General features: G+C 60.4%; 1 protein-coding gene across 1 annotated transcript; it reads left to right on the top strand.

Moving 5' to 3' along the window:
* Positions 1-5,572: 5,572 nt before the first annotated feature.
* LOC141972510 (hydroperoxide isomerase ALOXE3-like) lies at positions 5,573-15,317 on the top strand. Its single transcript, XM_074930397.1, has 13 exons — positions 5,573-5,710; positions 6,713-6,911; positions 7,784-7,865; positions 7,985-8,107; positions 8,203-8,306; positions 8,406-8,728; positions 8,824-9,027; positions 9,145-9,231; positions 13,466-13,635; positions 13,714-13,835; positions 13,926-14,026; positions 14,780-14,950; positions 15,138-15,317. Exons 1-13 carry the CDS (start codon positions 5,573-5,575, stop codon positions 15,315-15,317), a joined length of 2,004 nt encoding a protein of 667 aa, XP_074786498.1.
* The last annotated feature ends 2,866 nt before the right edge of the window (positions 15,318-18,183 follow it).

Below are 18,183 nucleotides of genomic sequence, written 5' to 3'. Positions count from 1 at the left end.
GCCCAGCTTCTCAAAGGTATACTTGCTTATCAAAGGTAGGCCTGGCTTATCAAAGGTAGAGCTGGCTTCTCAAAGGTAGGCCTGGCTTCTCAAAGGTAGAGCTGGCTTCTCCAAGGCAGGCCCAGCTTCTCAAGGCAGGCCCAGCTTCTCAGAGGTATACTCACTTATCAAAGGTAGGCCTGGCCTATCAAAGGTAGAGCTGGCCTCTCAAAGGCAGGCCTGGCTTCTCAATGGTGGGCCCAGCTTCTCAAAGGTAGATCCGGCTTCTCAAAGGTAGGTCTGGCTTCTCAAAGGTAGGTCTGGCTTTTCTCAAAGGCAGGCCCAGCTTCTTAAAGGTATACTCGCTTATCAAAGGTAGGCCCAGCTTCTCAAAGGCAGGCCTGGCTTCTCAAAGGTATACCCGGCTTATCAAAGCTAGGCCTGGCTTCTCAAAGGTTGATCCATGACCAGGGAAGCCCAAACCTTGAGTCCAGCCCCAGGCACGCAGCCGGGTGCTCCCGTCCCTTCATCATCCTCCCTGGCCTCTCCAGTCTGGCCCCAGCTCTTGTTGGGACAAGCCCAGCGCTGGGCCCAGCCCTCCAGGCGTGGCCTCACCAGCCCAGAGGTGAAGGACCCCGCCTCCCTCCATCAGCCACCTCTGTAGCAAGGGCTCATGGGTCATGGTCAACTTGGTGTCCACCGGGACTTTTCTAGGCGGTTTCTTCCTGGCCTGGTGTCCCCATCGTGTCCTGGCACTGGGGCTGGTCCCTCCCCAGGGGCAGAACTTTGTCTTTGGCCTGGGAGAAACCCCTGGAGGTTCCACCAGGAGAACCCCAGGAGGTTCTACTATAACCCCAGGAGGTTCTACTATAACCCCGGGAGGTTCAACCAGGAGAACCCCAGGAGGTTCTACTATAACCCCAGGAGGTTCAACCAGGAGAATCCCAGGAGGTTCTACTATAACCCCAGGAGGTTCAACCAGGAGAACCCCTGGAGGTTCTACTATAACCCCAGGAGGTTCAACCAGGAGAACCCCAGGAGGTTCGACCAGGAGAACCCCAGGAGGTTCTACTATAACCCCAGGAGGTTCGACCAGGAGAACCCCTGGAGGTTCTACTATAACCCCAGGAGGTTCAACCAGGAGAACCCCAGGAGGTTCTACTATGACCCCAGGAGGTTCGACCAGGAGAACCCCAGGAGGTTCTACTATAACCCCAGGAGGTTCAACCAGGAGAACCCCAGGAGGTTCTACTATAACCCCAGGAGGTTCAACCAGGAGAACCCCAGGAGGTTCTACTATAACCCCAGGAGGTTCTACTATAACCCCAGGAGGTTCGACCAGGAGAACCCCTGGAGGTTCTACTATGACCCCAGGAGGTTCGACCAGGAGAATCCCAGGAGGTTCTACTATAACCCCAGGAGGTTCAACCAGGACAACCCCAGGAGGTTCTACTATAACCCCAGGAGGTTCAACCAGGAGAATCCCAGGAGGTTCTACTATAACCCCAGGAGGTTCAACCAGGAGAACCCCAGGAGGTTCTACTATAACCCCAGGAGGTTCGACCAGGAGAATCCCAGGAGGTTCTACTATAACCCCAGGAGGTTCTACTATAACCCCAGGAGGTTCGACCAGGAGAACCCCAGGAGGTTCTACTATAACCCCAGGAGGTTCGACCAGGAGAATCCCAGGAGGTTCTACTATAACCCCAGGAGGTTCTACTATAACCCCAGGAGGTTCAACCAGGAGAACCCCAGGAGGTTCTACTATAACCCCAGGAGGTTCGACCAGGAGAATCCCAGGAGGTTCTACTATAACCCCAGGAGGTTCTACTATAACCCCAGGAGGTTCGACCAGGAGAACCCCAGGAGGTTCTACTATGACCCCAGGAGGTTCGACCAGGAGAATACCAGGAGGTTCTACTATAACCCCAGGAGGTTCTACTATAACCCCAGGAGGTTCAACCAGGAGAACCCCTGGAGGTTCTACTATAACCCCAGGAGGTTCAACCAGGAGAACCCCAGGAGGTTCTACTATGACCCCAGGAGGTTCGACCAGGAGAACCCCAGGAGGTTCTACTATAACCCCAGGAGGTTTGACCAGGAGAACCCCAGGCTCCTCCTGACACGTTTCTCATCCTTCATGTGCCCGGAAAGAGTTGCCAGGATTAGTTGCTCCACCACCTTCCTTTGGGAGGTCCCCGCTGGCCCCACAACCGCTGCTCCTCGGCCTCCCTGGGGGGGGGGGGGGGGGCGGTGCCTGGTAAAGGATTTCGCCAGACTGTGGGTATCTCTCGGCCGGCTTAAGTAAGAGCTCAGCGTTGGGCCAACGCCTCGGGGCGTGGCCAGAGCCCACGGGGAGCGCCTTCGATAGACAAGCGTCTCCATGACATTGCGCAGGGCGACAGCTTCGGGTGTTTTCCCCCAAACTCTCGGTTCTCGATCCCAAGTCCCTCATTCCGCCGCTTCGGCTGATTCTCCCCGTTCCGTCCCAAATCTTGCGGAGCCGCTGCCCATCGGCGCAGCCTTCGGTCACCGTGGTCACTCGCCGTCCGGCCTCGGAGAAAAGACTCCGTTGCGCCTGCCCCACGCCGTCCCCGTCGAGCTGCGCATCGCCCGGCCGCTCTCGGCCATCACCCAAGAGACTCTCTTGGTGCTTTGCCTGTTGGTACGGCTGAAACGCGGTACCTAAGACCGGGCTTGGTTAATCCAGCGCGGCTGGGCTTAGGCCGGGCCTGCTGAGGGCTGGACAGGGGCCAGAGGAGCCGCGCTGGCGCTGAGCTGTCAGGGCTCTGCTTCCGGCACCTGTGCCCTGTTGGGTAAACGTAAATTGATTCATGATTCCTGCGATTATTCTCTACATATAATAATAGATACTGATATACAATAATGTATGGTAATATATGCGTTACTCCTGCTGTCATTCTCTACCTATGGTAATATATAACATAATAATATGGAATGTAATAATTCCGTCTGCGATTATTCTCTAAAAATAATATTGACGAATAGACTAGAATCACAGATAACGTCATCTCATAAATACAACATAAAAGAACGGAATATATGAATATGTAATAATATATCATCATATATCATCATATATTACTATTTATAGTTCTATATAATAATATATAATATAATGTAAGGTAATGTTAATATAATAACATATAATAAAATATAATGTAATGTAATATAATATAATGTAGTGTAATATATTATAATATGATAAAATTAATATAATATAATTAATGTAATCTAATGTAATGTAATATAATATAATATAATACAATATAATATAATATAATATAATATAATATAATATAATTTAATATAATATAATATAATATAATATAATATAATATAATATGATATAATATAATATAAAATAATATAATATAATGTAATATAATGTAATATAATATAATATAATATAATATAATATAATATAATATAACATAATATAATATAATATAATGTAATATAATGTGATATGATATAATATAATATAATATAATATAATATAATATAATGAAATATAATGTAATATGATAATATATAATAACATTAATATAATATAATGCAATATAATAATATAATATAATATAATGTAATGTAATATAATATAATAATATATGATAAAATTAATATAATATAATTTAATATAATGTAATATAATCTAATGTGATGTAATGTAATATAATGTAATATAATATAAATTAATGTAATGTAATATAATTAATATAACTATAATAAATATAATATCTACCGTATATGAACATATATTATCGATTTCTAGTCTCTAATTACAATTACATTATCTTTTATATAATTATTACTATTACATGCTGATACGCAATGTGATATTAGAAATTGTAGCTAATAATTATTCCTGCTCTTGTTCTCTGCACGGACAGAATAATCCATCAAATCGTAATCTATACTCGAACGTAATGACCTAGAATAATCGATAGTGAGCCGTAATGACCCAGAGTAACCCAGAATAATCGACAGAGTATCGGAGTCCGTGATAATCACTATAACGGCATGGAATGGAAGCTAATTAATGTAAGATGAGACGAGGCGAGGCAAGATAAAATAAAATCAGATAAGGTAAAATATAATAAAATATGATAAAATATAATAATCTGTAATATGCGATATATTATTCCACATGAGATGATATAGAATAATCTACAATAATCTATGATGATATGATATGATAATCTATTATAATCTAGAATATATGATAGATAATAATCTATAATAATCTAAAATATATATTCTATTATAGGATACGATATGATAATCTGTCATAATCTAGAATATAAAATGTGATTTATAATAATCTACAATAAACTATGGTGTGATGGGATGTCTATAATAATGATCTACAATAATGATATATAATAATGTATTATATTTATAATATATAATAATATTATATAATGATATAATAATAATCTACAATATACGATATAATAGATTATATCATGATCTATAAAAATCTATCACAATCTACCGGATGCGGTACAATATTATTCTATAGGAGATGATATAATAATCTATAGTCCTTGATGAGATGCGATATGATGTGATATGAGATATAATAATCTGTAACAATCTATGACATGATATGATGTGATACGGTATGATATGATATGATTATGTATGACGTGACGTGACATGAGAGGAGATGATATATAATAATCTATAATAATCTATGATATGGTATGACGTGATACGATCTGACATGACCTGACATGACCTGACATGACATGACATGATGACCAGACATGACCTGACCTGACCTGACATGACCAGACATGACATGACCAGACATGACATGACATGACATGACATGACCTGACATGACATGACCAGACATGACCTGACCTGACATGACATGACATGACCAGACATGACATGACATGACATGACATGACCAGACATGACATGACATGACATGACCTGACCTGACCTGACATGACATGACATGACATGACCTGACCTGACATGACATGACATGACCAGACATGACATGACATGACATGACATGACCTGACATGACATGACATGACATGACCTGACATGACATGACCTGACCTGACATGACCTGACATGACATGACCTGACCTGACATGACATGATGACATGACATGACCTGCCATGACACGACATGACCTGACATGACGTAGAATGAGCGGTTCCCGCCGTTATTCTCCCGGCAGGCGAACCCCCCGATGAAACGCCCGCTAAGCCTGCGGCGGGGCAGGGGCGCGCCAGGAGGCCGAGGGGGCCCGGGGGAAGCGGGACGAGGCGCTGGGCCGTGACCGACGCCCCCCTTGGCCCCGCGGCCGTGGCTTGGGCAACCTCCCCGATGGCCACATCCCTCGAGACGCGCCCGGCCGGATGCCGCCGCTAACGGCCGCCTGATAAGAGCTTCTCTTGAGCGGGAACCGGCCACCCGCCTTGTGCAAGAGCTCGGTGGTGTGCAAAGCCCCGAAGCGGCCGGTTTTCACCCCAAAAGCTCTCCCTCCTACAGCCGGTGGCTTTTCGGAGGCGTCTCTTGGCCGTCGCCGCGTGTCGGCTCGTCATGGCCGTCTACAGGGTGAAGGTGGCAACGGGGGACGTTCTCCAGGCTGGGACCAGTAACTCCATCTCCATCACCCTGGTGGGCAGCCGCGGCGAGAGCCGCCGGAAGAACGTCAGCGCCGTGTTCCTGCCGGGGATGGTGGGTGCGGGGGGGGGGGACGCCGGGGGGGTGTCCCGGGGGGTCCTGGAGGGGCGTTGGCTGGAGGGGGTGGGACAGGGGCTGGGTCAGCTTCGAGGGTTGGGGGGAAAGGGGTCTTGGGGGGTGGTGGGAAGGGGTCTGGGGGGGGGATGGAAGGGTGTTGGGGGGCTGGAGAAAAAGGATCCTGAGGGAGGATGGTGGGGAGGGGTCCTGGGGGGGGGGAAAAGGGTTTGGGGGGGGGGGGAGGGAGAGGAAAGGGGTCTTGTGGGGGGAGGAAAGGGGTTGTGGGGAGGGAGAAAAAGGATTTTGGGCGGGTGGAGGAAAAAGGGGGGGGAGAGGAGGAGGAAAAGGGTCTTGGGGGGCCAGTGGGAGGCGTATGGGGGGGGTAGGGAAAGGGTGTTGGGGGGCTGGAGGAAAAGGATCGGGGGGGCTGGTGGGAAGGGGTCTGGGGGGAGGGGAAGAAAAGGGTGGAACTTGGGGGGGTGGAGGAAAAAGGAGGGATGTGAGGGGGGAGGAAAGGGTCTTGGGGGGAAAAAGGGGTGCGGGGGGGGAGAAAAAGGATCTTGGGGGGGAGAAAAAAAGGAAGTGGGGGTGTGTGGAGGAAAAGGGTTTTGAGGGGGGAGGAAAGGAGTCTGGGGGGGGCGAGGGGGAAGGTTCTTGGGGGTGGGGGGTGGGAAGGGTCTGGGGGGGTCAGTGGGAAGGATGTTGGGGGGATGGGGGAAAAAGATCCTGAGGGGGATGGTGGGAAGGGGTCCGGGGGGGTTGGGGGGTGCTGGGGGGATGGTGGGAGGAAATCTCACGGGGGGGGGGGGGGGAGGAAAAGGATCTGGGGGGTGGCAAACAGGGGTCCTGGGGGGGTCTTGGGGGGACTGAGGAAGCGGATCCTTGGAGGCTGCTCCGAGCCCCCACCCCGCTGCTGGGGAGCACCCGTGTCCCCAGGGCGTGGCAGCTGCCCCCTCCCCACCCCCCCCCCAAGCTGTTCACCCCCCCACCCCCCCCCAGGAGAAGGAGCTGAGCGTTCGCTGCGACCGGGACCTGGGGCCCATCGTCCTCGTGCGCCTGCACAAGTGGCGCCTCTTCCTGGAGGACGCGTGGTTCTGCAGGGACGTCCGCGTGACCGCGCCCGACGGCACCCTCTACCGCTTCCCCTGCCACCAGTGGCTGGAGGGCGTCATCACCCTGGAGGTCCGGGAGGGCTCAGGTAGGACCCAGCCCACCCCCCGCTGAGCTGGGCGGGGTCCGACCGTGACCGCCCCTCGATTCCTGGGCTCAGTTCTGGGCCCCTCACCCCAAAAAGGCCATTGAGTGACTCGAGCGTGGCCAGAGAAGGGCAACGGAGCTGGGGCAGGGTCTGGAGCACAGGTCTGCTGGGGAGCGGCTGGGGGAACTGGGGGGGTTCCGTCTGGAGAAGAGGAGGCTGAGGGGAGACCTCCTGGCCCTCTGCAACTGGGAAACCACAAGGACCACCTCGAAAACCACAGGGACCACCTAGAAAAGCACTGGGACCACCTGGGAAACCACAGGGACCGCCCAGGAGGTTGCATCTGAGGTTGGGCTTCCAAAGAGGGGCTGGGGCACAGAAGAAGATCCTGGGTGGGTTTCTGGTGGCCAAGAGGAGGTGAAGGGACAACCCAGTGCAGCCACCAGCTCCTCCGGGATGGAGACAACCAGCCCTGAGAGGAGGGGGCAGAGAGGGGGGATAAGTCTCTGGAGCCAAGGCCCCAGCGCCAGGCCCCGAGGGAATGGCCTCAAGCTGCCCAGGGCAGGGTCAGGCTGGCTCTGAGGAAGGATTTCTGTGCAGAAGGGGCTGTTGGGCGTTGGAATGGGCTGCCCAGGGCAGGGGGGAGTCCCCGGGATCCCTGGGGGGGTTGAAGAGTCGGGCTGAGCCAGCGCTGAGGGGTCTGGGGGAGTTGGGAACGGTCAATGTTGGGTTGATGGTTGGACTGGATGATCTTCGAGGTCTTTTCCAACCGGGATGAATCCCAGAATCTCGGCTGGAAAAAGCTCGTGAAGCTCCCCCAGCCCGACCACGGCTGTGGGATGACCCGTGACCCCTCCCTCCTCCCCTCCCAGGGAAGAAGCTGGCGGACGACGACTTGGAGATCCTCAAGGAGCATCGGCGCAAGGAGCTGGAGGCGCGGCAGGAGGCTTACCAGTGAGAGCGGGGACGTGGGGATGGAGGCCCACCACGGCCGGGGTGATGCTGACAGGGGTGTGTGTGTGTGTGTGTGTGTGTGTGTGTGTGTGTGTGGTGTCCCCCGCTGCCCCCCAAAGGTGGAAGACCTTCGCCGAGGGTTGGCCCCGTTGCCTCAACGTGGGCTCCATCCACGAGCTGGACTCCAACGTCCAGTTCTCCTGCGTGAGGGCCACCAACTTCACCGGCGTCCTCGTCTTCCAGTAAGCGACTCCTCGGGGTTCAGCGCCACCCCGTCCCCGGGGGTGGGTGGGGGGACAAGGGAAGGGGCGATGGGTGCTGACACCACCCCCCCCAGAGGGGCGTCCCACCTTCTGGCAGGGTTCCTGCTGAGACGCACCTCCTGGAAGAGCCTGGACGAGATGCGCAGCATCTTCTCCCGGACGCGGGGAAGGGACATCGGTGGGTGCCTCGGGTGTCCCCCGTCACCCCCGCGGGGCGCAGCGGGTGGGTGCTGACCCCCCCCCACACACACACACACCGTCCGCCCCTTCCTTCTAGTCCCCGACTACGTGGCCAGACGGTGGCGAGAAGACGACTTCTTCGGTTACCAGTTCCTCAACGGCAACAACCCCATCGTGCTCCAGCGCTGCGCCGCGCTGCCGCCGAAGTTCCCGGTGACGCCGGCCATGGTGGCGCCGTTCTTGGGGGGCGGCACCCACTTGGCCAAGGAGATGGAAGAGGGGCGAGTCTTCCTCGTGGACTACGAGGTGCTGGAGGGGATCCCCAGCGGCACCATCCACGGGCGGCAGCAGCACGTGGCCGCCCCCCTCTGCCTCCTGCACCAGGGGGCCGACGGGCTCCTGCGCCCCATCGCCATCCAGGTCGGACCATTCCCCCCCACCCAGTTCCCTCTACGAGCCGCCACGGCGGCGGCGGCGGGGGTATACTGGTTCATACTGGTGGGCGTGTCCCGCAGCTGAGCCAAACGCCGGGCCCCGCCAGCCCCATCTTCCTGCCGAGCGACGGCGAGTGGGACTGGCTGCTGGCCAAGACGTGGGTGCGCAACGCCGACTTCTACAGCCACCAGCTCCTCACCCACCTCCTGAGGACCCACCTCTTCGCCGAGGTCTTCGCCGTCGCCACCCTGCGCCACCTGCCCTCCTGCCACCCCCTTTTCAAGGTCAGGGGGCACCCCCTGACCCCGCCCCCCCAACCCCTCGGGTGGCCCGTCCCCCGCCCCGCCCGGCACCCCGGAGGTCCCCTGGGTCACCTCCGGGCTCTGGGTTTCCGCCCCCAGCTCCTCGTCCCCCACTTCCACTTCACGTTGCACATCAACACCTTGGCCCGGAGCGTCCTCATCAACCCCGGCGGCATCATCGACAAGGTCGGGGCCGGGCGCTGGGAGGGCGCTGGGGGGGCGCTGGGAGCACTGGGAGGGCACTTGGGGGGGAATGGGAGGGCCCTGAGAAGGCACTGGGGCGATTGTAACAAATGGGAGGGCACTGGGTTGGACTGGGAGGGCACTGGGAGGGCACTTGGGGGGGATTGTAAGAACTGGGAGGGCACTGGGAGGGCACTTGGGGGGGATTGTAAGAACTGGGGGGGGACTGGAAGCCCTGAGAGGGCACTGGAATATACTGGGGGGCACTGGGGTGGACTGGGAGGGCACTGGGAGGGCACTGGAAGCACTGGGAGGGCACTGGGGGGGAATGGGAGGGCACTGAGAAGGCACTGGGGCGATTGTAACAAATGGGAGGGCACTGGGTTGGACTGGGAGGGCACTGGGAGGGCACTGGGGGGGGACTGGAATAACTGGGAGGGCACTGGGGGGGACTGGAAGCACTGGGAGGGCACTTGGGGGGGACTAGAAGCCCTGAGAGGGCACTGGAATATACTGGGGGGCACTGGGGTCGACTGGGAGGGCACTGGGGTGGACTGGGAGGGCACTGGGAGGGCACTGGAAGCACTGGGAGGGCACTGGGGGGGAATGGGAGGGCACTGAGAAGGCACTGGGGCGATTGTAACAAATGGGAGGGCACTGGGTTGGACTGGGAGGACACTGGGAGGGCACTGGGGGGGGACTGGAATAACTGGGAGGGCACTGGGGGGGACTGGAAGCACTGGGAGGGCACTTGGGGGGGACTGGAAGCCCTGAGAGGGCACTGGAATATACTGGGGGGCACTGGGGTCGACTGGGAGGGCACTGGGGTGGACTGGGAGGGCACTGGAAGGGCACTGGAAGCACTGGGAGGGCACTTGGGGGGGAATGGGAGGGCACTGAGAAGGCACTGGGGCGATTGTAACAAATGGGAGGGCACTGGGTTGGACTGGGAGGGCACTGGGAGGGCACTGGGGGGGGACTGGAAGAACTGGGAGGGCACTGTGGGGGGACTGGAGGCACTGGGAAGGCACTGGGTGGGGACTGGAAGCACTGAGAGGGCACTGGAATATACTGGGGGGCACTGGGGTCGACTGGGAGGGCACTGGGGTGGACTGGGAGGGCACTGGGAGGGCACTGGAAGCACTGGGAGGGCACTGGGGGGGAATGGGAGGGCACTGAGAAGGCACTGGGGCGATTGTAACAAATGGGAGGGCACTGGGTTGGACTGGGAGGACACTGGGAGGGCACTGGGGGGGGACTGGAATAACTGGGAGGGCACTGGGGGGGACTGGAAGCACTGGGAGGGCACTTGGGGGGGACTAGAAGCCCTGAGAGGGCACTGGAATATACTGGGGGGCACTGGGGTCGACTGGGAGGGCACTGGGGTGGACTGGGAGGGCACTGGGAGGGCACTGGAAGCACTGGGAGGGCACTGGGGGGGAATGGGAGGGCACTGAGAAGGCACTGGGGCGATTGTAACAAATGGGAGGGCACTGGGTTGGACTGGGAGGGCACTGGGAGGGCACTGGGGGGGGACTGGAATAACTGGGAGGGCACTGGGGGGGACTGGAAGCACTGGGAGGGCACTTGGGGGGGACTAGAAGCCCTGAGAGGGCACTGGAATATACTGGGGGGCACTGGGGTCGACTGGGAGGGCACTGGGGTGGACTGGGAGGGCACTGGGAGGGCACTGGAAGCACTGGGAGGGCACTGGGGGGGAATGGGAGGGCACTGAGAAGGCACTGGGGCGATTGTAACAAATGGGAGGGCACTGGGTTGGACTGGGAGGGCACTGGGAGGGCACTGGGGGGGGACTGGAATAACTGGGAGGGCACTGGGGGGGACTGGAAGCACTGGGAGGGCACTTGGGGGGGACTAGAAGCCCTGAGAGGGCACTGGAATATACTGGGGGGCACTGGGGTCGACTGGGAGGGCACTGGGGTGGACTGGGAGGGCACTGGGAGGGCACTGGAAGCACTGGGAGGGCACTGGGGGGGAATGGGAGGGCACTGAGAAGGCACTGGGGCGATTGTAACAAATGGGAGGGCACTGGGTTGGACTGGGAGGGCACTGGGAGGGCACTGGGGGGGGACTGGAATAACTGGGAGGGCACTGGGGGGGACTGGAAGCACTGGGAGGGCACTTGGGGGGGACTAGAAGCCCTGAGAGGGCACTGGAATATACTGGGGGGCACTGGGGTCGACTGGGAGGGCACTGGGGTGGACTGGGAGGGCACTGGAAGGGCACTGGAAGCACTGGGAGGGCACTTGGGGGGGAATGGGAGGGCACTGAGAAGGCACTGGGGCGATTGTAACAAATGGGAGGGCACTGGGTTGGACTGGGAGGGCACTGGGAGGGCACTGGGGGGGGACTGGAAGAACTGGGAGGGCACTGCGGGGGGACTGGAGGCACTGGGAAGGCACTGGGTGGGGACTGGAAGCACTGAGAGGGCACTGGAATATACTGGGGGGCACTGGGGTCGACTGGGAGGGCACTGGGAGGGCACTGGGAGGGGACTGGAAGAACTGGGAGGGCACTGCGGGGGGACTGGAGGCACTGGGAAGGCACTGGGCGGGGACTGGAAGCACTGAGAGGGCACTGGAATATACTGGGGGGCACTGGGGTCTACTGGGAGGGCACTGGGGTGGACTGGGAGGGCACTGGGAGGGCACTGGGGTGTACTGGAAGAACTGGGAGGGCACTGGGAGGGCACTGGAAGCACTGGGAGGGCACTGGGGGGGGACTGGAAGCCCTGAGAGGGCACTGGAATATACTGGGGGGCACGGGGGTCTACTGGGAGGGCACTGGGGCGGACTGGGAGGGCACTTGGGGGGATTGTAAGAAGTGGGAGGGCACTGGGAGGGCACTGGGGGGGGGACTGGAAGCACTGGGAGGGCACTGGGGGGGGACTGCAAGCCCTGAGAGGGCACTGGAATATGCTGGGGGGCACTGGGATCTATTGGGAGGGCACTGGGGTGGACTGGGAGGGCACTGGGAGGGCACTTGAGGGGGACTGGAAGAACTGGGAGGGCACTGGGGGGGGACTGTTAGCACTGGGGGGGAATGGAAGCCCTGAATGGGCACTGGAATATACTGGGGGGCACTGGGGTCTACTGGGAGGGCACTGGGGTGGACTGGGAGGGCACTGGGAGGGCACTTGGGGGGGATTGGAAGAACTGGGAGGGCACTGCGGGGGGACTGGAAGCACTGGGAGGGCACTGGGGGAGGACTGGAAGCCCTGAGAAGGAACTGAAATATACTGGGGGGCACTGGGGTGGACTGGGAGGGCACTGGGAGGGCACTGGAAGCACTGGGAGGGCACTGGGGGGGGACTGGAAGCACTGGGAGGGCACTGGGGGGGGACTGGAAGCCCTGAGAGGGCACTGGAATATACTGGGGGGCACTGGGGTGGACTGGGAGGGCACTGGGGTGGACTGGGAGGGCACTGGTAGGGCACTGGAAGCACTGGGAGGGCACTTGGGGGGGAATGGGAGGGCACTGAGAAGGCACTGGGGGGGATTGGAAGAACTGGGAGGGCACTGGGGTGGACTGGGAGGGCACTGGGAGGGCACTAGGGGGGATTGGAAGAACTGGGAGGGCACTTGGGGGGACTGGGAGGGCACTTGGGGGTGGCTGGAAGCACTGGGAGGGCACTGGGGGGGAATGGGAGGGCACTGGGGTGGACTGGAAGCACTGGGAGGGCACTGGGGTGGACTGGGAGGGCACTGGGAGGGCACTGGGGTGTACTGGAAGAACTGGGAGGGCATTGGGGTGGACTGGAAGCACTGGGGTCTACTGGAGTATACTGGGGGCCACTGGGGAGCACTGGAGATCCAGGGGGACACTGAAGAGCACGGTGGGACTGGGGACAGTGGGTATACTGGGGGATACTGGAATGTTACTGGGTCAATACTTGGAGTTCTGGTGCCCTGGGAGCTCTGGGTGGTACTGGGGTGTACTGGGAGCACTGGGGGAGACCCAGGGGGATGCTAGAGAGCACGGTGGGACTGGGGACAGTGGGTATACTGGGAGCACTGGGGGTTACCGGGTCAGTACTTGGAGTTCTGGTGCCCTAGGAGCTCTGGGTGGTACTGGGGTGTACTGGGAGCACTGGGGGAGACCCCGTGGGACCCTCGAGAGCCCGCTGGCGTTTGGAGCTGGCACCCGCCGGGATCCGGGGCCTGGAGCTGGGGCCCCCCGTGCCCCCAGCACCCACGGGTGCCCCCTCCCGGGCCAGGCCTCGGGGGTGACCTACGAGGGGCTGCTGCTGATCGTGCGCCGCGGCCTGGCGGGCGTCACCTACGCGTCCCTGTGCCTCCCCGAGGACATCGCCCGGCGCGGCCTGCGCCGCCTCCCCAACCACCACTACCGGGACGACGGGCTGAAGCTCTGGGACGCCATCGCCAGGTGGGACCGGGGCGGGGCGGGTGGCACCTGGCGGCGGTGCCACGGGCGCTCCGTCACCTCAGGGTCACCCCCTTGTAGTTTTGTGGGCGGGATCGTGGATTTCTACTACGGGGAGGACGCGGGGGTGAGCGGCGACGCGGAGCTGCAGGCCTGGGTGATGGACATCTTCACCCACGGCTTCCTGGGCAGGGCCTCCTCAGGTGACATGGCGGCGGGGACGTCCCCCGGGGTGGCGTGGGGACGTGGGAGGTGGGGGGGGGGTCCCTGATGCTCTTCCCGCCCCCCCCCAGGTGTCCCCTCCTCGCTGCAGACGGCGGCGGAGCTCAAGAAGTTCCTCACCATGGTGATGTTCACCTGCTCGGTGCAGCACGCGGCCGTCAACAACGGGCAGGTGGGGCGGCGCTGTCTGTGTCCCCAAAGTGTCCCCAAAGTGTCCCCAAAGTGTCCCCAAGCCACCCCGGAGAGATGCCACATGCCCCCACCCCTCTGTGCAGAGGAGGGACGGCCCCGTCCTGAGCCGGGGCAGGTGTCCGTGTCCCACCTCTGTCCGTGCTGCGGGGATGTCCCCACCCCTCCTCAGGAGAATGTCCCCACCCATGTCCTCTCCCTGCCGGAGGGGTGTCCCCGTCCCTCCCCGGTGAGAACGTCCCCATCCCACCTTGGGAGAACGTCCCCACCCAACCTGTCCCCATGCCAGAAGAATGTCCCCATCCACCCGCTCCCATGTTGGAAGGACGTCCCCACCCCAACTACAGAAGAATGTCCCCACCCAACCCGTCCCCATGCCGGAGGGATGTCCCCACCCATGTCCTCTCCGTGCCAAAGGGACATTCCCATGACAAGAGAACGTCCCCACCCAGCCCCTCTCCATGTTGGGAGGACGTCCCCACCCCACCTCAGGAGAATGTCCCCACTCATGTCCTCTCCCTGCCGGAGGGGTGTCCCCATCCCTCTCCGGTGGGGACGTCCCCACCCCACCTCGGGAGAACGTCCCCACCCAACCCGTCCCGGTGCCGAGGGACGTCCCCACCCATCTGCTCCCATGCTGGGAGGACGTCCCCGCCCCGCCCCACCCCGGACGACGTCCCCGTCCCCCCGCGGAGGCCCGTCCTCTGCTGACGGTGGCCCCCGCGCCCCCCCGCAGTACGACCTGGGCGCCTTCATGCCCAACGCTCCGTCCTCCATGCGCCACCCGCCGCCGCGGGAGAAGGGCAAGGCCTTCCTCCAGCACTTCCTCGACACCGTCCCCGAGGTGGACACCACCGCCAACATCCTGGTGGCCCTCATCCTCCTCAGCTCCCGCCTCAAGGACGTGGTGAGGCCCCTCCCCAAAACGGCGCCTCGGGGGGAGCCGACGAACCCCGAGGGGCGCCCCGCAGGCCGCGCGACCCCGCCTCGGCGACCGCCGGGCCCCGGCGCTCCGCGCCCGCCCGGGGGCTCCCGCAGGGGCGGAGGCGCCTCCGGGCTGAGGCGGGGGTCCCCCCCCGTCCGCGTCCCCCCAGAGGCCGCTGGGGCAGTACCCCGAGGAGCGCTTCACCGAGGCGGAGCCGCGGCGCCTCGTCCGGGCCTTCCAGGCCCGGCTGGAGGAGATCCGGGAGCTCATCGAGGAGAGGAACCGCTGGGCCGAGCCGCGGTACGGGTACCTGAACCCGCGCGAGACCGAGAACAGCGTCTCCATCTGAGCCCGCCCGCGCCCGGCACCCCCAGCACCCCACACCCATCATCCCAGCACCCAGCACCCGGCACCCAGCACCCCCAGCACCCATCATCCCAGCACCCCCGGCACCCCCAGCACCCAGCACCCGGCACCCCCAGCACCCCACACCCGGCAGCACCCCACACCCAGCACCCCCAGCACCCCACACCCGGCAGCACCCCACACCCAGCACCCCCAGCACCCCACACCCGGCCACCCACCATCACTCCCGGCACCCAGCGCCCTCAGCACCCATCACCCGGACACCCCAGGACCCGACACCCCAACTCCTCCAGCACCCACCACCCACCTGAGCACCAGCAGCACCCATCCCACTCCCCCCAGCACCCCAGCACCCCCAGCACCCAGCACCCCAACACCCCCAGCACCTGGACATACCCAGCACCCCCAGCACCCCACACCCAGCACCCCCAGCACCCAGCTGAGCACCCCCAGCACCCAGCACCCCAACACCCCCAGCACCCAGCACCCAGCACCCCCAGCACCCCAGCACCCCCAGCACCCCAACACCCCCAGCACCCAGCACCCTCAGCCCCCCCCGGCCCTGCTTCTCGCCCTCAATAAATGCCAGCTGTCAATCAAACCCTCTCTGCTGAGACACGCCCCCTCCCAGTCTGGGGACCCCCCAACACCTCCCCTGAGCCCCCACCCAGAGATGGGGGTCCGGGGGGGGCAAGTGGGTGATACGCCCAGTGCTCCCAGTGCTCCCAGCACCCCTCAGGGCTCCCCAGTCTCCCCAGTATTCCCAGTGGCCTCCCAGTGCTCCCAGTGCCCACCCAGTACTCCCCGTGCCCTCCCAGTGCTCCCAGTGCCCACCCAGTACTCCCAGTGCTCCCAGTGCCCCCCCCAGTGCCCCTCAGGGCTCCCCCCAGGACTCCCAGCACCCCTCGGTGCTCCCCAGTCTCCCCAGTACTCCCAGTGCCTCTCCAGTTCTCCCAGTGCCATCCACGTACTCCCAGTGCCCCCCCAGTGCTCTCAGGGCCCCCCCCAGTGCTCTCCAGTCTCCCCAGTGCTCTCAGTGCCCTCCCAGTGCCTCCCCAGTACTACCAGTGCCCCCCCCCCCAGTGCACCAAGTGCACTCGGTGCTCCCCAGTCTCCCCAGTGTTCCCAGTCTCCCCAGTGTTCCCAGTTTCCCTAGTGCTCCCAGTGTCCCCCTGTGTCCCTCAGTGCCTCCCTGCAGTCTCCCCAGTGCTCCCAGTGCTCCCAGTGACTCTCAGTGTCCCCCCAGTGCCCCCCCTCCCAGGACTCCCAGCACCCCGCAGTGCTCTCCAGTCTCCCCAGTGCTCCTCCAGTTTCCCCAGTGCTCCCAGTGCCCCTCACGGCTCCCCCCAGTGCTCCCAGCACACCTCAGTGCTCCCCAGTCTCCCCAGTGTTCCCAGTGCCCTCAATGCTCCCAGTGCTCCCAGTGCTCCCCCAGTGCCTTCCCAGTACTCCCAGTGCCCCCCACCAGTACTCCCAGTGCCCTCCCAGTGCTCCCAGTGCCCCCTCAGTGCTTCCCCCCAGGACTCCCAGCACCCCTTGGTGCTCCCCAGTCTCCCCAGTTCTCCCAGTATTCCCAGAACTCCCAGAACTCCCAGTTCCCTCCCAATGCTCCCAGTGCCCTCCCAGTGTGCTCCCAGTGCCCTCCCAGAACTTCCAGTGCCCTCCCAGTACTCCCAGTGCCCTCCCAGTGCCCTCCCAGTACTCCCAGTGCCCTCCCAGTGTGCTCCCAGTCCCCTCCCAGTACTCCCAGTGCCCTCCCAGTGCTCCCAGTGCACTCCCAGTGCCCTCCCAGTACTCCCAGTGCCCTCCCAGTGCTCCCAGTGCCCTCCCAGTGTGCTCCCAGTGCCCTCCCAGAACTTCCAGTCCCCTCCCAGTACTCCCAGTGCCCTCCCAGTGCTCCCAGTGCCCTCCCAGTGCCCTCCCAGTACTCCCAGTGCCCTCCCAGTGCTCCCAGTGCCCCCGCAGTGCTCCCCTCAGGGAATTGGGCTCAGAAACAGCAATTTAGGAGCTGCTGGGCTCCGCAGTGGCGGTTTAAGGAGCACTGGGGGGAACTGGGAGCACTGGGGCGGCACTGGGATCCGCACTGGGAGCACTGGAGAGAGCAAGGGATCCCCAGTAGGAGCACTGGGGGGAACTGGGAGCACTGGGGCGGCACTGGGATCCGCACTGGGAGCGCTGGAGAGAGCAAGGGATCCCCAGTAGGAGCACTGGGGGGAACTGGGAGCGCGGGGGCGGCACTGGGATCCGCACTGGGAACACTGGGAGCACGGCGGGGGGGCACTGGGAGCACTGGAGAGAGCAAGGGATCCCCAGTAGGAGCACTGGGGGGAGCCAGAGAGCCGTACTGGGAGCACTGGGGACAGCCAGTGAACTGTACTGGGACCACTGGGAAGAGCCAGGGAACCTTACTGGGAGCACTGGGAGCCGCACTGGGAGCACTGGGGCCGCACTGGGAGCACTGGGATCCGCACTGGGAGCACTGGGGCCGCACTGGGATCTGCACTGGGAGCACTGGGGGGCACTGGGATCCGCACTGGGAGCACTGGGGGGCACTGGGATCCACTCTGGGAGCACTGGGGGCACTGGGATCCGCACTGGGAGCACTGGGGCCGCACTGGGATCCGCACTGGGAGCACTGGGATCCATACTGGGAGCACTGGGGCCGCACTGGGATCCGCACTGGGAGCACTGGGGGGCACTGGGAGCCGTACTGGGAGCACTGGGGGGGCACTGGGAGCAGTGGGGGGGCACTGGGAGCCGTACTGGGAGCAGTGGGGGAGCACTGGGATCCATACTGGGAGCACTGGGAGCACTGGGATCCATACTGGGAGCACTGGGATCCATACTGG

This window comes from Athene noctua, chromosome 33, assembly GCF_965140245.1.
Source record: "Athene noctua chromosome 33, bAthNoc1.hap1.1, whole genome shotgun sequence".
Taxonomy (NCBI): Eukaryota; Metazoa; Chordata; class Aves; order Strigiformes; family Strigidae; genus Athene; species Athene noctua.
The sequence above is the reverse complement of the archived record's forward strand: the minus strand, read 5'-3'. Positions and strand labels throughout refer to the sequence as shown.